We start from the raw sequence: 21070 nt of genomic DNA on the forward strand, positions 1-21070 counted from the left end.
TCTTTCAAGCCGCTGTATCGGTAAGTATATCCTATTATAAAAAGCAAATATTTTGGAATCATTTTTATTGTTTTATCTTTATTTAATTTAATTATTAATTCAATTAAACTAAAAATATATATTTTAAAAACATGTGGAAAGTAAGTACGCTTTCCTTTAAAAATATGACACCTGAGATCGACGACGTTTGGAAAACGATTTTGTTACTTTTACTCGTGCTGAAATATTAACTTTCTTTTTATAATACGGGTGAAGTCGATAATTAATGAGGACAGAAATCAAACTTAAAATCTTGTGATTATCAAATTATTATACTTTAATCAATTCATCTAAAGTTGAGTATTTATTTAAGCTTACTCATTTGCAAATGATATACTAGAGACCCTCTGTGATCAACTGAACATCATCATTTGGTCTTAGTATTATTGTGACAGATATTTTTAGTAATTTGTCAACCAAATCATTGAAATGACGTTAAATATAAAGATATTTCGATCTTTTTTTATACAAAATAGGTTGACATATTATATTTTTATGTTTTTTTTTTTAAATATATAATTGAATATCAAAATACCATTGTATTTGACGATATTTAAACTGTTTTGTTCATTAAAAATCAAAAATAGTCATGTCACAATAATACTATGAACAAAAGTGAATGTTCTAATAAAAATGACTTAAAAAATTAGGACATGAATGGAATTAACTCAAATACTCCGTATTTATACGGTGAAGCTGACAAATTATTATGTTGACCCGTGTCTAAATATACACAATTTAAATACTAAATGTTCACAATTTAAAATTTTACAATTTGTGATGATCATGTATTATATTCACAAATTTTCAAAATTTAAAAACACAATTTATATTATAGAAGTTCACAATTTCAATACTAAAAATACACAATAAAGGATCAGAGTCTACCCTAGTGTATAGTATTAGGTAGTATATAAAAAAAAATTATATAATTTATTTATATAATAATTTATTTTTAATATATTAAAAATGTACTGAAGACAAGGATCATGGTGTATGAAATAATGATTGATGGTATAGCAACTGGGAGAAGCTGGCACTGTCTTCTGAGCTTCTCTGTCATATAGATATAGAAGCCCTTGTGAATTGTTGATTGATGGGTTTCTTACTTTCTTTTTTCCAAATTTGGACTGAGAAAAGACATGGGGGCTCCTCGGTCGACGAAAATTTCGGCAATTATATTTTTTTATAAGTTAATATTTTTTTTGAGCAAACAAGGAACTTATATTAAGTCAGAGGAAAGAACATTACAAATGAAAGAGGAAGGGCATCAAGTCACTCCATACGTTCAGGCATAGAAACGAACTCCCTTACAAGGGTACGAGCAATCCGATTCATAGAACGCTTAACAAAAGAGATACAACAATGAACAAAAGTGTTTAATGAATCCTTAATATCAGCTAATAAAAGATAAAAAAAAAGTTAATATTGATTTATTGTTTTTGAAAAAAAAATCACATCAAAGCATTTTACCGGTTATCAATTGAGTTTACTAGTCAATTGATTTAATTGCATCAATTTGATTTGACGAGCTATCGGTTAATTGTATCAAATTGAGGAATTAATGTTTATTTTTTATTTTTAATAGTTTAGGGGTTTACTTGTTTTCTTATGTATAGTTTAAGGCAATAGTTGATAATTTTTTTTTAATGCAATTAAAACATGTAATATAAATTTTACTTTTTGTGTGTACACTTGTTATTTTAATAATAATTAGAGTTAATGTCATTTTTTATCTCTTCCAAAGGAAGAACCCCAACCCTAAAGGCCCCCCGCAATTGAACATAAACCACAGAGGTTAGACCGCTGCTCACTGCGCAGAAGGAGCCCCCCGCTGGTGAGACTCAATCCCTGGGCATTCTTCCAAAGTTTCACCTCTATGACCAATTGAGCTACCCATGCGGGCAATTTCATTTTTTATCTTAAATTTATAGGTGGAAGTTTATTTTTAATTTTTCTTTTAAAACATTCACATTTGGTCCTAATATTATTGTGGCATGATTATTTTTGGTCATCTGACAATAAAATTGTTGAAATATTGTTAAATACAAAGGCATTTTGATCAGTTTTATACAAAGTGTGTTGACCCAATTATATTTTTATGTTTTTTTTTTTGAAGTCCATAATTGAAGACTGAAATGACTTTGTATTTAACAATATTAAAACTATTTTGTTGGTAGAGGACAACAAATAATCATGCCACAATAATACTATGACCAATGATGTTATAATAAAAAATAACTAAAAGTGAACTGCCACTTATAAATCTATGGCCAAAAATGAAATTAAGTCTAATAATTATATCAATAATTTGTTTATTAAGGTTAGGTGAGGTAATAAAATTTTAAAAAAGAAATATTATTTGGAAATACCCTTGTGGGAACAGTTTGTCTTACACCATGTTTATACCTAAAAAGTAACTTTAGGCCTTTGAAAAGCTAAGGGTGGTCCAGATGAGAGACGTCGTGGAGAAATTAAAGATGTTAATGGATAATTAGTTTTAAAAAGTATCTTTTAATTTTCCAGTCATTTTGACTAATTAATATAAAATGGAAAATATATAGTTGTAAAATTATAAAAAAAAAAAATAAATAAACAAATATCGTTACTAGTTTAACTTTGATCCTTTGATTATATTGCATTTTATTTTGAATGATAAAGAAAATCTGCAATCACACGATAAATTAGGATTTGATCCCACTATAAACATTAGGAGTTTAGATTTTAATTTGGTATTAAGTTTCAAAATTATATTTATTTTTAATTATTTGTAGAGATTTATAGTTTGAAAAAGATTTTTTTTAAAAAAAAAAAGAAGAAAAGAAAAATAAAAAGAGTAAAGGTCGACAACGATACCGGCATCGGCCTACGTAATATCATTTTCCTTGTTCTGCACAGGGCCCCACTAACTTTGATTTTAAGGGATCCAATGAAATAAATACGTCGGATTTATGGTCATATTTTTCACACATATTCAATGCCTAAAAGAGAAAAGAAATAATTAATCCAAATAAAGTAAAAATTAAATGGAAATAGGTGAATTAAAAATTAAAGGAAAAATAACCATTTCAGTTCCTCAATCGAGACTTTAAGGGCGCGTTTGGTTCAAGTTATATAACATAACCAAGGGAACGTGACATTTCAAAGCTCACATTCTTATGTTTGGTTCACATTATCTCAGGGAATCTAACATTCCCCAGGAATGTCACATTCCATCCACATAGGATTTTGAAGGGAATGTGATTCCCTTCAATTTCTAAGGTTATGTAAGATAACCTTGGTTATGTTAATTTATACACACACACACACACACACACACACACACACACACATATATATATATATATATATATATATATATATTTGTAATTATATATTTTTTATTTTTATTATGTTAGGTTAGCATATAAAATAATTTTGTTTCTCAAGTTCAATATTTTAGTTAATATTTTAAAATCATGTAATTATATATGATACCGTTATCTTATTTATTTATTTTAATTTTTAAATTTATTAAAATATATGAAAATATGTTAAGGATATTATAGTATGTGAATAAAAGATAACCCTAAACCAAACATGATTATATTACATACCCCAATTTTAACCAAATACAGGAATCTAACATTTCCAAGGTAATCTGACATTCCGTGAACCAAACGACCTCTAAGGGGGTGTATAGTAGATTCAATCTCTTAATTGTTGTTTTCTTCAAGTTTAGTTTTAAGGCTGACATTAATAGCGATGTTTTTAGCTTTCTAAATGAGTAAAGTAAGGACACGATATCAATAGTTATTAGTTTTTTTTTTTTTTTTTTGAAGGTCAATAGTTATTAGTTAGTGAAAAAAGATTTTTAGATTCAACGAAACTTCAAATTGTAAACATTTTGGTATACCTATGTCATGCCTACGACATGCCCACATACACATTGTGCTAGCTTGCACCTACGCTAACGCCACACCTTGCCCACGTGCTTCGTGTTGTGCCATAGTCGATCGCACACTTCACGCTTGTGCTTAGCTATGTCGCATCACGATTCACATATACTCACCACTCACCACTCACCACATTCCAATTTTTATTTAAACTTAACTTGTTAATGTATTTTCCAAATCAATATTTTGACAAAATAATAATAACCACTGATTTGATTCATCAATTTAGATAGATTAATAGTTAAGGATTGCTGAAATATAAAGAAAAATAGGTGTGGTAAATTTTGTAAACATTAGAAATTTGGAAGTTTATAATATTTAAGAAGAAGAAGAAGTGTCATAATAAGAATACCAGTAAAAAAGGAAAATCCTATAAAAAATTAATAATTAATAATAATAATAATAAGGATATGGAAGTAAATTAATAATAATAATAATAATAATAATAATAATAAATCTTCCTATGTAGTTTCCAGTTTGATGTGATATCCTCATTTTCTAAAAATTAAAATTGATGATTAGGAAAATGAAGATGATAGTATTAAAAAAAAAGGTGAATATGGATTTGATTATAGATGAAAATAATATGTGATTGTGTTGAGGCATGAAAGAAAATCATTTTTTTTAATTGGGTAATTTTTATTTTAGCATATCTTACTATTTAATATAAAGTCTATACACTGTAACATGTTTTTTCTATTTTATGTAAAAACCATATAATGTAATTGAATTTTTATTATTAAGATATATATTTATAAAATTTCTATAGCCTATCTATACTTTTATTAAAAACAAAATTCCCCTTTCTTGCATTCCTTAATCAACAAAAAAGTTAGCAGTAAAATATGAAAATAAAAAAAGATTCTTAATTCGTGAAAAATGAAAAAGAAAAAGAAATTCACTAATTAATTAATACTAATAATAATCAGTAAAAAGTTGGTTGTAAAATAAGAAATAAAAAAGAATATGTAATTTACTAAAAATAGAAAAGGAAACGCAATTCACTAATTAATTGATACTAATAATAATCAGTACAAAAGTTAGCAGTAAAAATAAGAAAATAAAAAAAATGTAATTCATTGAAGATAGAAAAGGAAACAGAATTCAATGATTAATTAATACTAATAATAATTAGTAAAATAGGAAAATAAAAATGGATTCCTAATTCATTGAAAATGGAAAAGGAAAGACAAGATTGTGGAAAAAAAGAAGTCATAATAAGGATACAAGTAAAAAAAGAAAATCATATCAGAAATTACTAATTAATAATAATAAAGATATGGAATTTAATTAATTAAATAATAATAATAATAATAATAATAATAATAATAATAATAATAATAATAATAATAATAATAATAAAATCCACCTATGTAGTTTCCAGTTTGATGTGGTATATATCCTCATTTCCTACAAATTAAAATGGATGATTAGGAAAATGAAGATGATAATATTAAAAAAAAAAATTAAAATGAAGGTGAATATGGATTTGATTATAGATGAAAATAACATGTGATTATGTTGAGGCATGAAAGAGAATTATTTTTTATAATTAGGTAATTTTTATTTTAGCATATTGTACTATTTACCATAAAGTCTATATACTGTAACACATTTTTTTTATTTTATGTAAAAATCATATAATGTAACTGAATTTTTATTATTAAGATATATATTTATAAAATTTCTATAGCCTATCTATACTTTTATTAAAAACAAAATCCACTTTCTTGCATTCTCGCCCAAAATTAGAAAAGGAAAAAGTTACTAATTAATAATACTAATAGTAATCAATAAAAAAAATTAGCAGTAAAATATGAAAATAAAAAAAAATCCTTAATTCGTGAAAAATGAAAAAGAAAATGAAATTCACTAATTAATTAATACTAATAATAATCAGTAAAAAAGTTAGTTGTAAAATAAGAAATAAAAAAGAATTCGTAATTCACTAAAAATAGAAAAGAAAACGAAATTCACTGATTAATTAATATAATAATAATCAGTCAAATAGGAAAATAAAAAAGTATTCTTAATACATAGAAAATGAAAAAAGGAAAGGTAAGATTGTGCAAATAAGGTACATGACAAATAATCAATAACACCAAGATAGTTCCAACAAGTTGTAGCAAGAGGGCACTTGACAAATAGATGAAAGTAAGACTCCTCTTTAGGTTCTTGCATTGCATGCTTTTGCTTTCCTTTTGACTTCATTATATCCACAATGTCTTTTTGTTTTGTTTTGATTTGTTTATTTAAAACTTTTTGTTGAAGCTTTTTAATTTTATTTTTGTTAAGTACTATTGACTCAATAAATGGTTCAAACATGTGACCTCTTATTTGACAGAGTCATAGTTATACCGTTTGCCTACAAAGTATTTGACTTGTAGTTTTTTAGTTATTTTGGTTTGTATAAATTTTTCAAAATAAATAAATAAATGCTTTCATTTATTATATTTGAAATTAAGATTTTAAAAATTTTGAACGTATTCCATTTAAATATTTGCAAAAGTTTTCGTTGAGAAGAATTACAATTTCTTTTCGCTCAAATTTTAAAAAGTACAAAATTCAATAGTTTCAGTGGCAGATCCAGAAAATAATGTGAGTGGGGGCGTAGGTGAGTTTTGAACCTTGAACACTCCATTTTCATATTCAAGATTCAACCCATTAATTTACTAAACACTTTAATGATTTATCTATGTACTTATATATTAGTAGAGAGGGTTGAGGGGGGTCAGTGGGGGTCCACCACTGAATAGTTTGATTGAATTTAATTATTTTGTCAGAGAATTGCAATTCTTCTATTTTAAAATTTATTAAGTTTTGTTTAGGAATTTTTTTTTCTTAATAATTGTAATTTCATGAAAGGTGGGTAAAAATGTTGGACATGCATGTGAGGAGGACCAAGTGACCAACTTACCATTCTGACACTCTAATTATAATTCATTTTTATTTATTACGTAATAATAATAATTATTGTTGTTGTTGTTGTAGTAGTAGTAATAATAGTTGTTGTTATGCATGAGCATTTCGGTATCTATATTATTTATTATATTCCTTGCAATTTTCATGTAAACTAAACATTAGAATAGAAATTTATAGTAATTATATTACTATCAACAAAACAATCGAATTTGAATTCATATATTATTTTCTTATTATTCATCTCTTATGAAATTGTAATTCTTTTACCTCGTTGAAACTAAACACCGTGTTAACGAATATTTCAAAGTCTATCTTGGCATTTGGTTACAATGAGGCAATGAGAACCGAGGAGGCTTGATGAAAAGAATTGAAATTCAGTAGGAGAGTGATGTGAAATAAAATAAAAATTCAAATTATATTGTTGGATTGATATGAATGGATCGGAATTAGTATAAAATTTTATTCTAACATTTGGTTTACATGATACTCCGTAAATGAAAATGAATAAACATTATAAAGATTAAAATGTTTATGAAATTGCAATTCTTATGAGAGGATGTATGATTATTAAGGAGGGTATGTAATATTTGATCATCACAACTTAACTTTTCTTCACACATATTTTGGATTTGTAATTCATAAGAGAGGTAGCATTTGCAAACTTATGAAATTACAAATCCTTTTTATTGAAGTGTAAAAACTTTTCACTTTTTGAATTTAAAGTTTGGTTCAAAGAATACAAATTATATTATAAATAGAAATACTTTTTCAATTTTGATTACATCCGAACTCTACGTGCATAATGCCACAGGCCATGTATGGTGGGGTTGGGTGAAGTCTTAAAGCTTACTTTGATTCCATTCCCTTTCCCTCATCTATATTACAAGAAAGATAAAAGTAATACTTCCAATTACTTAATAGGAAGGGAACATTTTGAGGAATGCTAAAACTTTTTAAAATTAATTAATTAAATTTGATAATTTCAACCACTTGTTACTAGAGAGACAGTTTGGTGTCAAGGAGGGAATGCATTGTAATTCAGTGGGAAAGAATACGGTAAGAATAAAGTAAGAATTTGAATTTCATTATTTGGTAGGTAATAATATAAATATATAATTACTGGAATTTCAATTATAGTGTTTGGTATGTATGAAAATTGAAATGGAGTAGGTAGTATAAAGACTAAAATACCCATTTAATTGTAATTCCTAGCGAAAGATGTATAATTTTTAAGGAGGACAATTTGGTCCTCACATTCAAAACTTTCTTTCCATGTATTATGAAATTGCAATTCCTAGAGAGAGGTGGAATATGATTTATAATTCTTTAAATTTTAAGAATACATATTGAACTATCAATTTGTTTTAAAGTAACTTAAGATCGATTTTTTTATAAGAAATTCTCTTTCTAAAAATTATTTTCATAATTTTCTATCATGTGGTTTATATTTATTAATATTCATAAACTAATTGACTCACTTGCTTATAATTAAATACCGAGTATTAAATAATTTAATTAGATTCTGTGATGTCAAGAAATAAAATTATGAAGTGCATAGCATTTCTCTTCCTATAGTTACATATGCCTTAAAATGTTATAATTCCACTTCTAAATATTGAATGTTCAATATTATTTCTTTTGGGTTAAGTAGGACGTCGCAGAGACATGCATGCTTATTGTATGGCAAAGTCAACGACCCAGATTTGATCTCATCTTGTATGATTTATTAAAATTGTTATTATATTAATCTACCGTACGTTGTTAATTAATCGTGATCATGGATGCCTTGTTACGTTGTCTACTTGGCCAGCTCATATTGCTACATTGTTCTTGAATTCTTCAATTTTTTATTATTTTTTTTAAAGATGAGTATTTTCCCATTCTAAATTTATATTATTGGACTGTTTCGTAAATAGTTGTTAGCTGATTGAGTTAGTGAATTTGACTAATTGATAGCATTAGCTGATTGTAGAATGGTAAATTAGCTGTTAGCTTATTACATATAAACTTTTTAATTTTTAGCATTTTAGAGCAATAAATTGTTACAAAAAGTTGATTGATCAAATATTCATATTGATTAACCAACTCAAATAATTAATAACAGTTAAATAAGTCAAAATTAACGGATAGTCTAACTATTTTACCAAACATGACCTATATCTCTTTCAAAAAAAATTATATTATATCATTCACATAACTCTTTATTGTATTTATTTCAATATGCGAGACGACACCTAAAAGAACATACTTATAACATTGTTCTCTTTATTTTTTTTTGAAAACCAATTCTCTTTATTTATTTTTTTATTACAAAAGAAGGAGATACCGCAACCGGATACCAGTGGACCACAAGCCACTTGGTAATTCTCTTTATTTATTAGTTATTCATCAATTTTTTTTTTTTTTTTTTGGAAAGGGTTCATCAATTGTTTGACATCACTACAAATTAAAAAAGAACAGACCTAGTAATTAAATTAAATACACAAATAGTAAATTGAATAATGTGACAGAGTGAGTATTAATTAAAATGTATTATATTTTTCGCATTTTATATGATTGGTTCGGTTAATTTGACATGTCTCATTTTATTTACAATTTAATTTTTCGTAATTTTTAGTTTACTATTAGTTATAAACAAATTATAAATTTGAAAATTGCATTTTAAAGTACTATTAAAATAGTAATTTTTTTTATTTTTTATTTATAAAACAAGCGACCAAAATTAATTAGACCAACATGAAGCATTGTATATATTAGTGACAAAATGTGCCACCCAAGTATAATTAAATTTTGGCTACTTTCACCCATGAACATGAAGTATAGTCTTGTGCACTCTGTAGGGCCATGTGGCACAGCAAATGGCAAGAAATGTCGCAAAGTCAATGTAACTCGTGCATATGCAATTTTCACAAATCATGGGCAATACACAATATTTAGATGAAAATATGTTAATAGTAACCTACAATGAGCTCAAGATTTACATAATATTTGCATCTATGAGAATAATTAGAGTGATCAAAATAATCTATTACTCCAATCAATTCTTTTTAGAAGTCATTTAAATAAAATATAGTTAAAACAAATTATTGTTCCAATTACAAAACTTTCACCTGTAAAGGTGAAAATTTGGTAGAAACAATACGATTAGAGCAATCTAACTGTTTTAATTTTAATGTGATCATCTTAGAACGAGATCAGATTGCGAATGCTCTTGCAAAGTCTGATCTATGTTGTCCAAGGATCGGAGCACTGTGTTGCATGAGTACCCTTCAGAGAGATTATTGGACGTCCTGCGTAAAAATGAAGATGGAGTTCCCATGAGGCGCAGAGTAAGAAGAAGCGTTAGCTTTTGTCTTGTTTGGGATCGATCCCTCCATATTCTCCAAAAAAAAGTGATCATTTTAGAGATTCTAATATCATCGCTCCTCCAAATGGAGCAATATAATACTTTACTTTATCTTTAAATAGATTTTTCTATGATGTCAGTATCACTCACTATAATTAAGTGTCTGATGTTTAGTTATATCTGATATTTTCGACACCGATACTAATTGTATCTGGTACTACAAGATATACAATATTTTATATATCAATCCAAGTATAATTAATTTGTATTAATCTGTGGGTAGATTCAGAAAAAGCAGGAAGTAAAAGGTCAACATTGCAATAGAAAATTCCAAAATTGCGTACGCAGTTAACTCTTCTTCTTCTGCTACCAGCTCCATTTGCATCTTCCCCTGTGTATTGTTGACAAACTGAGTATAAATAAGCTGCAACCGTTTCTCCGACGGCTTTGAATTTAATCCCTAGATTTTGATCGGAACTACAGAGCTTACGCTGTAACAATGGCGAAGGGGAAATACGGCCGAGGGCTCCCACGCAGAACGACGTCGTCGGCGACCACCGCTTTCGCCGTGTTTGCAATTCTCTCTTTGGTCGTTTTAATGCTCCTCGCTTTCGGAATTCTCTCGATTCCCAGCAGCTCCAGGGGCTCTCAGAAAGCACACGATCTCAGCACAATCGCGCACAACACACTCGAAAGGTACTGCATTTCTGTTGATTTTTTTTTTTTCGAAATCCTGGAGTGATCTGGTTTTTCTGACGGGGAATTTGTTTGGCGCAGAGAAGAGCAAGAAGAAGATGATGTTAGAAAAGGAGATAGCTGGGTTGAAGTGATTTCCTGGGAGCCTCGAGCCTTTGTTTATCACAATTTCTTGGTACATTCCTTACAATTGTATTCTTTTAATTACTGATTAATGTGTTTATTTGTCATTGCGGATAGATGTTTCCATCCCTTTGTCCGCCAATTCTCTGATATTGCTGCAATTAATTATCGGTCTCCATTGCTTTTGAACAAAATGAAAACGATTCTCCGGATATGGGATTATGTTGCTTTGTCAATTCTTTTGTCTCACAAGTTTGTCATGGAGACACAATTTTCCTATTGAATGTTGGGCTTCTAAGCTTACAAGAATACCTTTTTCAGTGTCAAAACATAATGACATTCTTTTCCTCCAACATGTTATGTTAGGAGAAGAATGTAATGTTGTTTTAAAAGATGAAGAACCAATGTGTTTAGTCATCTGAGATTAGTTTATCTTCGGTTACATTTTTAAGTTTTGTAAAAGCTCTGTCTAGCAATAAACTCTTCCACTCTTTATTGAGTGGGCATTCTCCTGGATCTCAAGTTTCCACTTAAATCCCGCGGCTATTTTGCTTGTTCATTGTGCTAAACCTTCAAATCATCTCCCTGAACACTTCGTTAGATAAATTGGTGGATCTGTTTTTGATGATCTTATCAAATCATCTAAATTTTGTTTCTAAACTATCTGTGGATCACTCAACTTTATTATCTTTTTTTATAGTGCTTGGTTTTTATGTTTCCTCTATCACTTCTATTGCTTGATCTGTTGATTGATGCACTGGCTGACAGCTGATACATGGAAGTCACTAACCTAAATTCACTTTGATTTTTCATTTGCTAGTCCAAGTATGAATGTGAATATTTGATTAATCTTGCTAAACCCCATATGCAAAAGTCAACTGTTGTTGATAGTGAAACTGGGAAGAGCAAAGATAGCAGGTGAGCATCTCCCTACATGTGTGTGCATGCAAATATGGTTTAGTAGCATTTAGGCATATGTCTTCCTTTGTCTCATTTTTCCTGACTTTGTTACGGTTTTGTACTTTCCCGTAGGGTACGAACAAGCTCAGGAACATTTCTTCATAGAGGACGTGATAAAATAATCAGGAATATTGAGAAAAGGATTGCAGATTTCACCTTCATACCCGCAGGTAAGCAGTTCAGCAAAAATATTGCAACTAATTGTACTTCAGTAATGTATGTTTTCGTGAACCACTAATATTCTTTGAAGCTTACTGGTGTGTCCACGTGATGTGCAAAAGTTAATTTGCTTGCGCACAAATCTGATGCTGAGAGCAATTTAATGATATTATTGTGTGAGTGGGTGGCTGTTAGTAATAATTCTCACCACATTCTTGAATCTTGCCTTCACCTGCTTCCCTTTTTCAAACTCACCACTTCAATTCAATGGTTATGCTTTAAGGCACAGCTGGGTAGAAAAACAAGGCCTTTGATCCACATTTTATCTGTGCCAACATGGCACCATGGATCTGACCCTTAAGCACAGTTGCCCTAGATTACCTAATACAGTCCCTATTTAAAAAAAAATCACACTTCTCTAAAATTTTGAGTACTAAGTTGATCACCCCCCCGCCCCACACACACACACACACACACACACACAAAAAATCACATTTCTTTGCATTAAACACATGCATGCATGCAGAACATGGTGAGGGCCTTCAAATTCTCCATTATGAAGTGGGCCAGAAGTATGAACCTCACTATGATTACTTTCTTGATGATTACAACACGAAGAATGGTGGTCAGCGTATTGCTACAGTTCTCATGTACCTGTAAGTGACTTGTTATTCATGTTTGGTGTTTTTCCTCTTAGCATTGGATCCTCTAACCTATTTGCTTTGCCATGCTGCAGTTCAGATGTTGAAGAAGGGGGAGAAACAGTATTCCCTTCTGCCAAAGGAAATATTTCTGCTGTTCCTTGGTGGAACGAACTATCTGAATGTGGAAAAGGTGGACTCTCAGTAAAACCAAAGATGGGTGATGCATTGCTTTTCTGGAGCATGAAACCTGATGGATCTCTAGACCCATCCAGTTTACATGGTTTGTTCTTGTCCTTTCAGAGCAGATTCCTGTTATAGTTGATATGTCTTGTAATTCAACTGCTGATTTATTTTATCTACATTGACACTAGTCTCGTATTTGCATGAATCACCATGCCAAGTTCAGAGGCATGGAATTTGATTAAGGGGAGACCGAGATCTAATTGTCTGAGTTTTGCTGTAGGTGGTTGCCCTGTCATTAAAGGGAACAAGTGGTCATCTACAAAATGGATGCGAGTTCGCGAGTATAAGGCTTAACTTACCTCATACGGTAAATTCACAAATTGACATATCATCATTCGAATTTTGTGCTTTCCGTGGCTTAACTTTACTACATATGGTTTCTTTTCCTATTTGCTTGTAAAGTGTTGTTCCATCTGTTGATTGTGTGTTTCTTACAGATTGAGATGTGAATTTGGATGGACTTACTGTTGTACCATTTTGTATGAAACCACTGTTCGGTATCTCTGGACACACCAGGCACTGGCAGGCATCAAGTCTCTCTCACTTACTACGGTCATTCCTGATTTTAGCCCTCATAACTTTTTTTTTTTCTTTTTCCTTTTTTCCTGTTCTCCCTTTGTAGGTGGAAATTATTTTCTGTTACCTGGAGCTTTTGTATATTGCTATCATTAATATTATTTACATGTCATTGTTGAGTTTTTATTATCTCTGTATTGCGCCTTATTTTACAGGAAATAAAAGAACAAATGACTTGGAGGTTGAGAATAATACTGAAATATAACAATGGAAATTACATTATTAAACATAGAAATTACATTATTAAACACATTACTCAGTGCACACTTTCAGTAGTAGTTGCGGTTTCCTTCGTCTTCCAAAAAAAAAGAAAAGAAATTATGTTATTATCCATTGACTGTTTACAAAATTAGTATTTCTTGAGAGAATAATTTGATTTTTCTTATAAAATTATAAATTAATTCAAGTTGAATTGAATTATATATGAATGAAGTCTAAAAATTAAAATGGTTATCATATTTTATACTTTTTTAATATTAAATTATCAATTTAAAAAAAAAAAGTTAAATCATAATTATAATGGTTCAGGTGAGAATACGCTTTAATTTAATTGGACTTTAATATATACGGAGTATGTATTACCAATAACTAAATTATGAAGCCATTGGTCTTCCTCAACATCTTCGGGTCTGGGGTGTATTTAGTATCCCCTGCCTCGTTGAAATTGCAAGCCCAGTGATCTGTATGGCCCCAATTCCCCAAACAATCCCCTTATATATATATATATATATATATATATATATATATATATATATATATATATATATAAAAGGACAGGATGAAATGAAAACAGGTCCTCGTGTAAAAAAGTGCGAACTAATTTTAGCCGTCTAGCAAGATTTATCAAAAGTTGAGGATTTTAGTAATATAAAAGGTGATCAATTTTATAATTAATAAAAAATTTTAAGAGCACAGTCCATTTAATAAATATTACAAACTTGAAAGTTTAGTAATGTAAAATCTTAGCCTTTGATTTCTCTTGGTGTATATATATAAAAGGAAATTTTAGAGGGGAAAATAATTTTTCATTAAATAAATTAAAGCAAAAAAAAAAAAAAAAAAAAAAGAAGCATGGAGACCACAAAGAAATAACAAAAAGAATGGGAGACGTCTGTCTGGCTGCCGGCCTCACTTGTAAATCTTTATCTTTTTTACTTTCTTATATTTTCTTCTTATCTATCCAAAATTGAATAAATATTTATGATGGATAAAGGGGAGTAGTTGAGATGGTGACTTGAAGATCAAGGTTACTACTACTTTAATCCTTTCTTATTGTTTTTCTTATTGGTTCTCATTTAGGGGTGCTTTTACTCACTTTAAGTAAGGTAATTTACCACGTGACACCACCCAGGGAAGGCGACCAACCGACACCAGTGACCGTTTCGTTAGTGTTTTTGGCCGGAATCTTAGTGACATGTAACTACAGGTCACAAATCGATTTTTTGTGTCTCAATGTTCTAAAATAATATGTTTAACGATTTAATTGCAATAATCTTTGAAAATATAAGGGTCTAATTGACTTATTGAGTAAAGTTCAGAGGTCTATTTGACCCATTTTCTCTAATTATTAATACAATCAACTACTCACTAATTGCGAAACACCCCTATATCTGAGTTAATGAGGAGAGAATGAATTTGTACTATGTAACATATTCAAAGAAGTTAAGGTGTGTAGATTGGATGGCCTCATAATTTGAGGTTGGAGGGAGTTAAGTTCATGGATAGAAAGTGGCCATGTTGCTTGAAAAATAAATCTAATATTGGTTACAAAGGATGTTTAGAGATGTCAATTGAAAATAAATTCAACTTTAAAGATTATTGACATGATAATTTTTTTTTTTAAATTTGTTGAATAAATTTAGTATGACTCCAATAATTTTTTTTTTTTTTTTTTTGTGAATTTAAAATTTTATTGACCAACTCAATTCAATAAAATTAAACTTTAAGTACAATAACTACTAATCAGTATTTTGCTCTCCCAACTTTAAATTGTAGATCACTTTAACTTCAATAACTTACAAAAATTTGTAAGTTATTTAAAGTCTAAATATATATCACGTTTATGATCTAGCATCCCATTAAGGTGTTTGAAAAAATAAGTTGTGAGTTCTTCCGATAAAGAACTGAGAGGAGAAGAGTTTTTAGAAAAAATAGATATTAGGAAAAATTAAATATTAAGATTTTGATTAAAGAAGGACAAACAGTGTCATTTTTGTAAATTAATAAGGATAACAAAAGAAAAAAATATTAGAAGCCTATAACTTATTTCGAAACGCTACTTAGAGGAATATTTTTAAATAAATTATTATTTTAAACTTCTTATATTTATCAAACAAAATTATAATTTATTTGTAATTTAAAATAAACTAAGGATCTAAAATATCACCAAACAAAATATTTCATGGGATTACATTTGTTTTGGAGCTTTGATGGAGAAATCCAAGAATTGATGTTGGACATTGATTAGGATGGATGGATTATCTTTAAAGTCTGGTCAAATATTATTTATTGGTGGCTATATATTTTATTTTCAATAAATAATAATCGAGCTATCATTCTATCATTCATCAAACAATTATCAGTCAACCGATTGTACAATTTATTCTTCACAATATTCAATGCTGAAAAATTTCTCTCAACATTTCTATTCTTATGTTCTCAACACAATTATAATAATTTATAAATTAAAAAAAAAAATAAAACACTATATACAATCTAGTAAAAATGGGATTACGTACTTTTGACAATTTGAACGTATGCTTTCTCAATTTTTGTTCTTCGAGTTTTCACAATTAGGGAGGGAGAATATGTCCAATTATCATGTAGTGTGATCACAATTAAATGAGTGGTCATATATATATATATAGGTTAGAACCCTTTTAAGAAAAATAAGATTTTTATTTTTGTAAATTTTGAATTTTATATACACATTTATTTTTCTATTTAGATAATTATATTTTTGTATATGTGTGCGCTAGCAAATGAGAACATGATCTTTTTTTTATAAAAAGTGAAGACTAATTAATCACAATCGTAAAAAAAAAAAAAAAAAAAAAAAAAAAAAAAAGCACAATCGTCCATCAAGTTTCATCAATGGTAAATGAATTTAGTAAAAATCACGGGGTTAATTTTATAAGAGCAAATTTCACTTTTAATCCTTGACTATTATGACACTGTCATATTTAGTCATATTCTTTTAATTTTGTCATATTACATTCCTGACTTTAAGTAACTTCCACTTTTAGTCCTCGACTATTGTGACATTGTCACATTTAGTCATATTCTTTTAATTTTGTCATATTACACATTTACACCCATGACTTTGAGCAACTTTCATTTTTAGTCATCGGATATTGTGACATTGCCATTATTTAGTCTTTTTTTTTAAAAAAAAATTTTAATTTGTCATATTACATTCATTACTTTCGATCATTTGATTGCCACCTTTAGTTTTTTGTTAAAAAATTTGTTAATTTACGGTTAGAATTGACAAATAGTAAAGGAAAAATCCATACACATTAAATCATATTTCGAATACATATGGAATATCGAAGACGTAATATCATAATTCATAGAAATATGAATTACGATGTGTAAGAATTTTTTCCTTTATTATATGTCAATTTGAGGATATCATTATCTTTATTTCAATATCGTAACTTATATTTCAAACATATTTCTATGAATTATTTCTCTATGAATTTAATTTTTAGCAGTAAAAGTCAATCCATAGTGACTTAAGTTTTGACATGCATGATTAACAAGTTTTAACCCACAATAATATTTGATAATAATTAGTACTTTTTAAAATTTTCAATTTTCAACCTAACGTACGGCAACGCATGTAAAACATCATAAATTTTTTAATTTTTTTTTTGAAGAAATAAATTGTTTTAATTTTTTGAAATCAAATATTAGAAAAAAATGTTTCTACCAACTTAGATTAATAGCTCCATATAACCTAACTTAAAAATTGAGTTATGCTCAAAATACTGACGAGTGATCATTTTGGATAGAAATTTCAACCTCACACACTTTTGTTCCATTTTTGCATTAGTTTGTTCATGTGATCAAGACCATTTAAAACATCAATTTTAAGCTCTCCATTTTTTGCATTAGTTTATTCATATGATAATAAGGCCATTTAAAACACCAAATTTATACTCACCAAGAAATGTTTTAGTTATTTCCTTAACTCCATAATAAGTTACCTAAATTTTGACACCTTAATCACCAAATACATAAAAAAACACATGCTACCAATTGCTGATAATAAATATGTAGACATTAACTAATTGAATCATGTGCTCCATCTCAACTAATAGTTGAATTGCACATTATTAATGGTTATATCCTCAACACGCCTCCTCACGCATGTGAACCAATTACTTGTTGGGCTCAAGCAACACGGTTTGGCTTTGCTACCAAATTGAATCATGTGCTCCATCTCAACTAAAAGTCTAAGCTGATAGTTGGATTGCACATTAATGGTTATATGCTCAACATAACCACAACACATCTCTCCATGGTAAACTACAACGTTACGTCTCAAATCGAGCAGGGGATGAACTCGACCAACCCGGCTGACGCCCAACAGAATATAAGAATACAGCATGGACCATGCACAATAGCTACAAGATATTAGCTACAACGCACTCTTTTAAAAAATATATATATTCTTTAATTATTTGATGTTATGGTTGAACTTTAATCACAAAGTAAATTAGTGAAGTTGACATCTGAGCTTTAATTTGTCTCCCTGAGGATTTTCGTGTTTTTAACGTAGGATTATTAAATGTTGTTAGTTTAATTTTCTACTTCTCAACAAATAAACATGGAATCAAAATTTCAATACATCCTTAATTAGCGTATAGCGAGCTTACCCAACAATGGGAAATTAACATTCTGGATATAGACCCTTTTCTTCAACATGTTTCAATTCTTTGATTATATTGCAAGAATGGATCAAACCTGAAAACCAATGGGAGCAATTTTTTGATTATGGAATTCAATATAATTAAGAATATGAGTTGTATCCTGCAGGGATTTCTAACTTATGGCCAATCCCATACGGCAAGGGCAAATTATACTATGTAATATGGATAAATGTTCATTTGTAATATATTGAAAGTTCATTTTGTGTATACTGAAGATTCGATAATTTTATTTATATCAAATAATGAACTTTCAGTACATTAAAAACGAACATTCAATATATTAAAAGTGAACCTTATATTATATCAGTGGTTCACCTTACAAAATGTACCTTCATAGTAGGTAATGCAAGAATTCTGTATAAAATACCTATAATTAATGATATAATAATTGTCTTAAAATAGACAAACAAACACATCCTGAAATTGTAGATTAGAACGGGCCGAAGCCTACAACCAGAGCTCTTATACCCATCCCATCACAACTAGTAATAAAAAAAATTAACATATTCATTCGTTGCAATCTCATTTGGCGAGGGCTTCTAGAAGTATTAAACATCAGCATATAAAACAAAATATGAGATTTAAAAATAATGTAGAAGATTAATGACTTGTGGCATGATATTGCCCGCCCAAGACAACTTGTCATGCAAGTTATTGATCACCTCCCTAGCTGCCTCACAAGATAATATTGACCAGGGATCGAGTCTCACCAGCGGCAATGTGGGAGCAACCTCTCAAAGTGAGGGGGTTCTTTGTGCGCAGTGAGCACATGTCTAGCCTCTGTAGTTCATATTCAGTTAAGTTACCATGATTTACATCCTCCCAAATACTCTGTCGGGTCTGGGTGTGGGGGGCCCTTAGGGTTGGGATTTAGCCTTTTTTGGAAGAAGATAATAATGACTTGGCTCACATGAGCAGTTTAATTGGTCACAAGAGATAAGAATCGAGTATTTATCATTAACGACAGTGTGAAAGTAACTTCTCAAAATGATGAGAGCTTCTTGTGAGCAGTGAGCAAAAGTCTAGCATCTGTTGAACAATTGAGTTACCATGATTTACTCATCCACAATCTTGTCAAGTCAGGGTGGACGATTTCACTTTTTGTCACAAGATAATAATGACTTGTAGCAAGATATTGCCCGCCCAACTGCTCAAGACAACTTGACATGCAAGTTATTGATCACCCGCCTAGCCGTGAACCGCCTAACAAGATCCAATGCATGATTGAGTCTTGATAGTCATATATAGTGTGAGAATTTTACCTTCTTGTAGGGGTGACTCTTTGTGACACCAATCACTGATCTTCTCATCTAATAGACTTGCTAATTCACCGTGATTTACCCCTTCACAATCCTATTGATGTAGGGTATGGAGATCTTAGAATGAGAAATTTCGTCTTTTGTGGACAAGATAAATCCAATCTATGCTTATTGGTAGTCTAGTCAGAATTATCTTCTTTATTAACGTTAGAATTATCTTCTTTAAAAAAATCACTTTTTTTAAATCATATTTTATGATTATAAATCAAATTTATTTCTCAAGAATTTATGGTCATTAATTCATTATTAAGTTACTAACCCCACATGCATACCAGCAGACCCACAAATTAAAGTTTATTAGAGTAGGTAGTGTTACGTACAGCAAAATAAGTGGTTTTTGTATCTTATTATTAATAATATCAAATATTTAAATTAAATATGATTAAATAATTAACTTTGCAACTTAAATTATAATGAAAAACGTTGTAGTGCTCATATGAAATATAACATAAAGCAGTTAATTAATTTGCCAGCAATTGGAAATAGGATAACTAATCTGAAAACTAAAACAAAACAATCCCTGTATTACATTAATCAATATAATACTAAAATAATCAGCCGGAAAAAAGTGAAAAACATTAGAAATTGTTGCCTCTCCGAATCTCCGGCATTAATTTTTCACCAAAATAAAAAATGCACCCTGTAAAGACATCTTTAATTCTTGCCCCAAATAGCCTACTGAACCAGTGAGTTAAGTCCGTACAAACGATATCTTTAATTTTTTTCTCAAAATGTTGAATCCCCAATTCCAAGAAATCCCACACCCCGCTAAATGTAAATCACGACGACTCTATAATTTAGCATACATAACCAAATATTAGTACACACAAAAAATCTGTCAACTTTAGACATAATCTCCACATTACCACAGCCGAGGTGCAAACCTGGGTCTCTTCTCTTCTCTTTACGTATTAATTTTTTCTTTAAATAACTGTATTTTTATGCGGCATTTTTGAAATTAGAACCATGAAAACAAATACTCCTTAATGCACTTTTTTTTTTTTTTTTTTTTTTTTTTTTTTTTTTACATCTAATGAAGATCATGAGATGGAAAATTTCATATGTAAATATCTATATAAAATTATATACAAATTAAGGGGGTGTTTGGTTCGCACATGGATGGGAATCAGAATCTGGAAAATCAAATAATTGGTAATGATAATGGGTTTTG

General features: G+C 29.3%; 1 protein-coding gene across 1 annotated transcript; it reads left to right on the forward strand.

The window, feature by feature from the left end:
• The first annotated feature begins 10510 nt into the window (after nt 1-10510).
• Nucleotides 10511-13776, forward strand: LOC109172672 (probable prolyl 4-hydroxylase 10). Its single transcript, XM_019321887.1, has 8 exons — nt 10511-10938; nt 11020-11113; nt 11882-11979; nt 12094-12191; nt 12707-12836; nt 12917-13104; nt 13288-13374; nt 13505-13776. Exons 1-7 carry the CDS (start codon nt 10742-10744, stop codon nt 13359-13361), a joined length of 879 nt encoding a protein of 292 aa, XP_019177432.1. The 5' UTR covers nt 10511-10741; the 3' UTR covers nt 13362-13374; nt 13505-13776.
• Nucleotides 13777-21070: the final 7294 nt, after the last annotated feature.

This window comes from Ipomoea nil, unplaced genomic scaffold (genome assembly GCF_001879475.1).
Source record: "Ipomoea nil cultivar Tokyo-kokei standard unplaced genomic scaffold, Asagao_1.1 scaffold0418, whole genome shotgun sequence".
NCBI lineage: Eukaryota > Viridiplantae > Streptophyta > Magnoliopsida > Solanales > Convolvulaceae > Ipomoea > Ipomoea nil.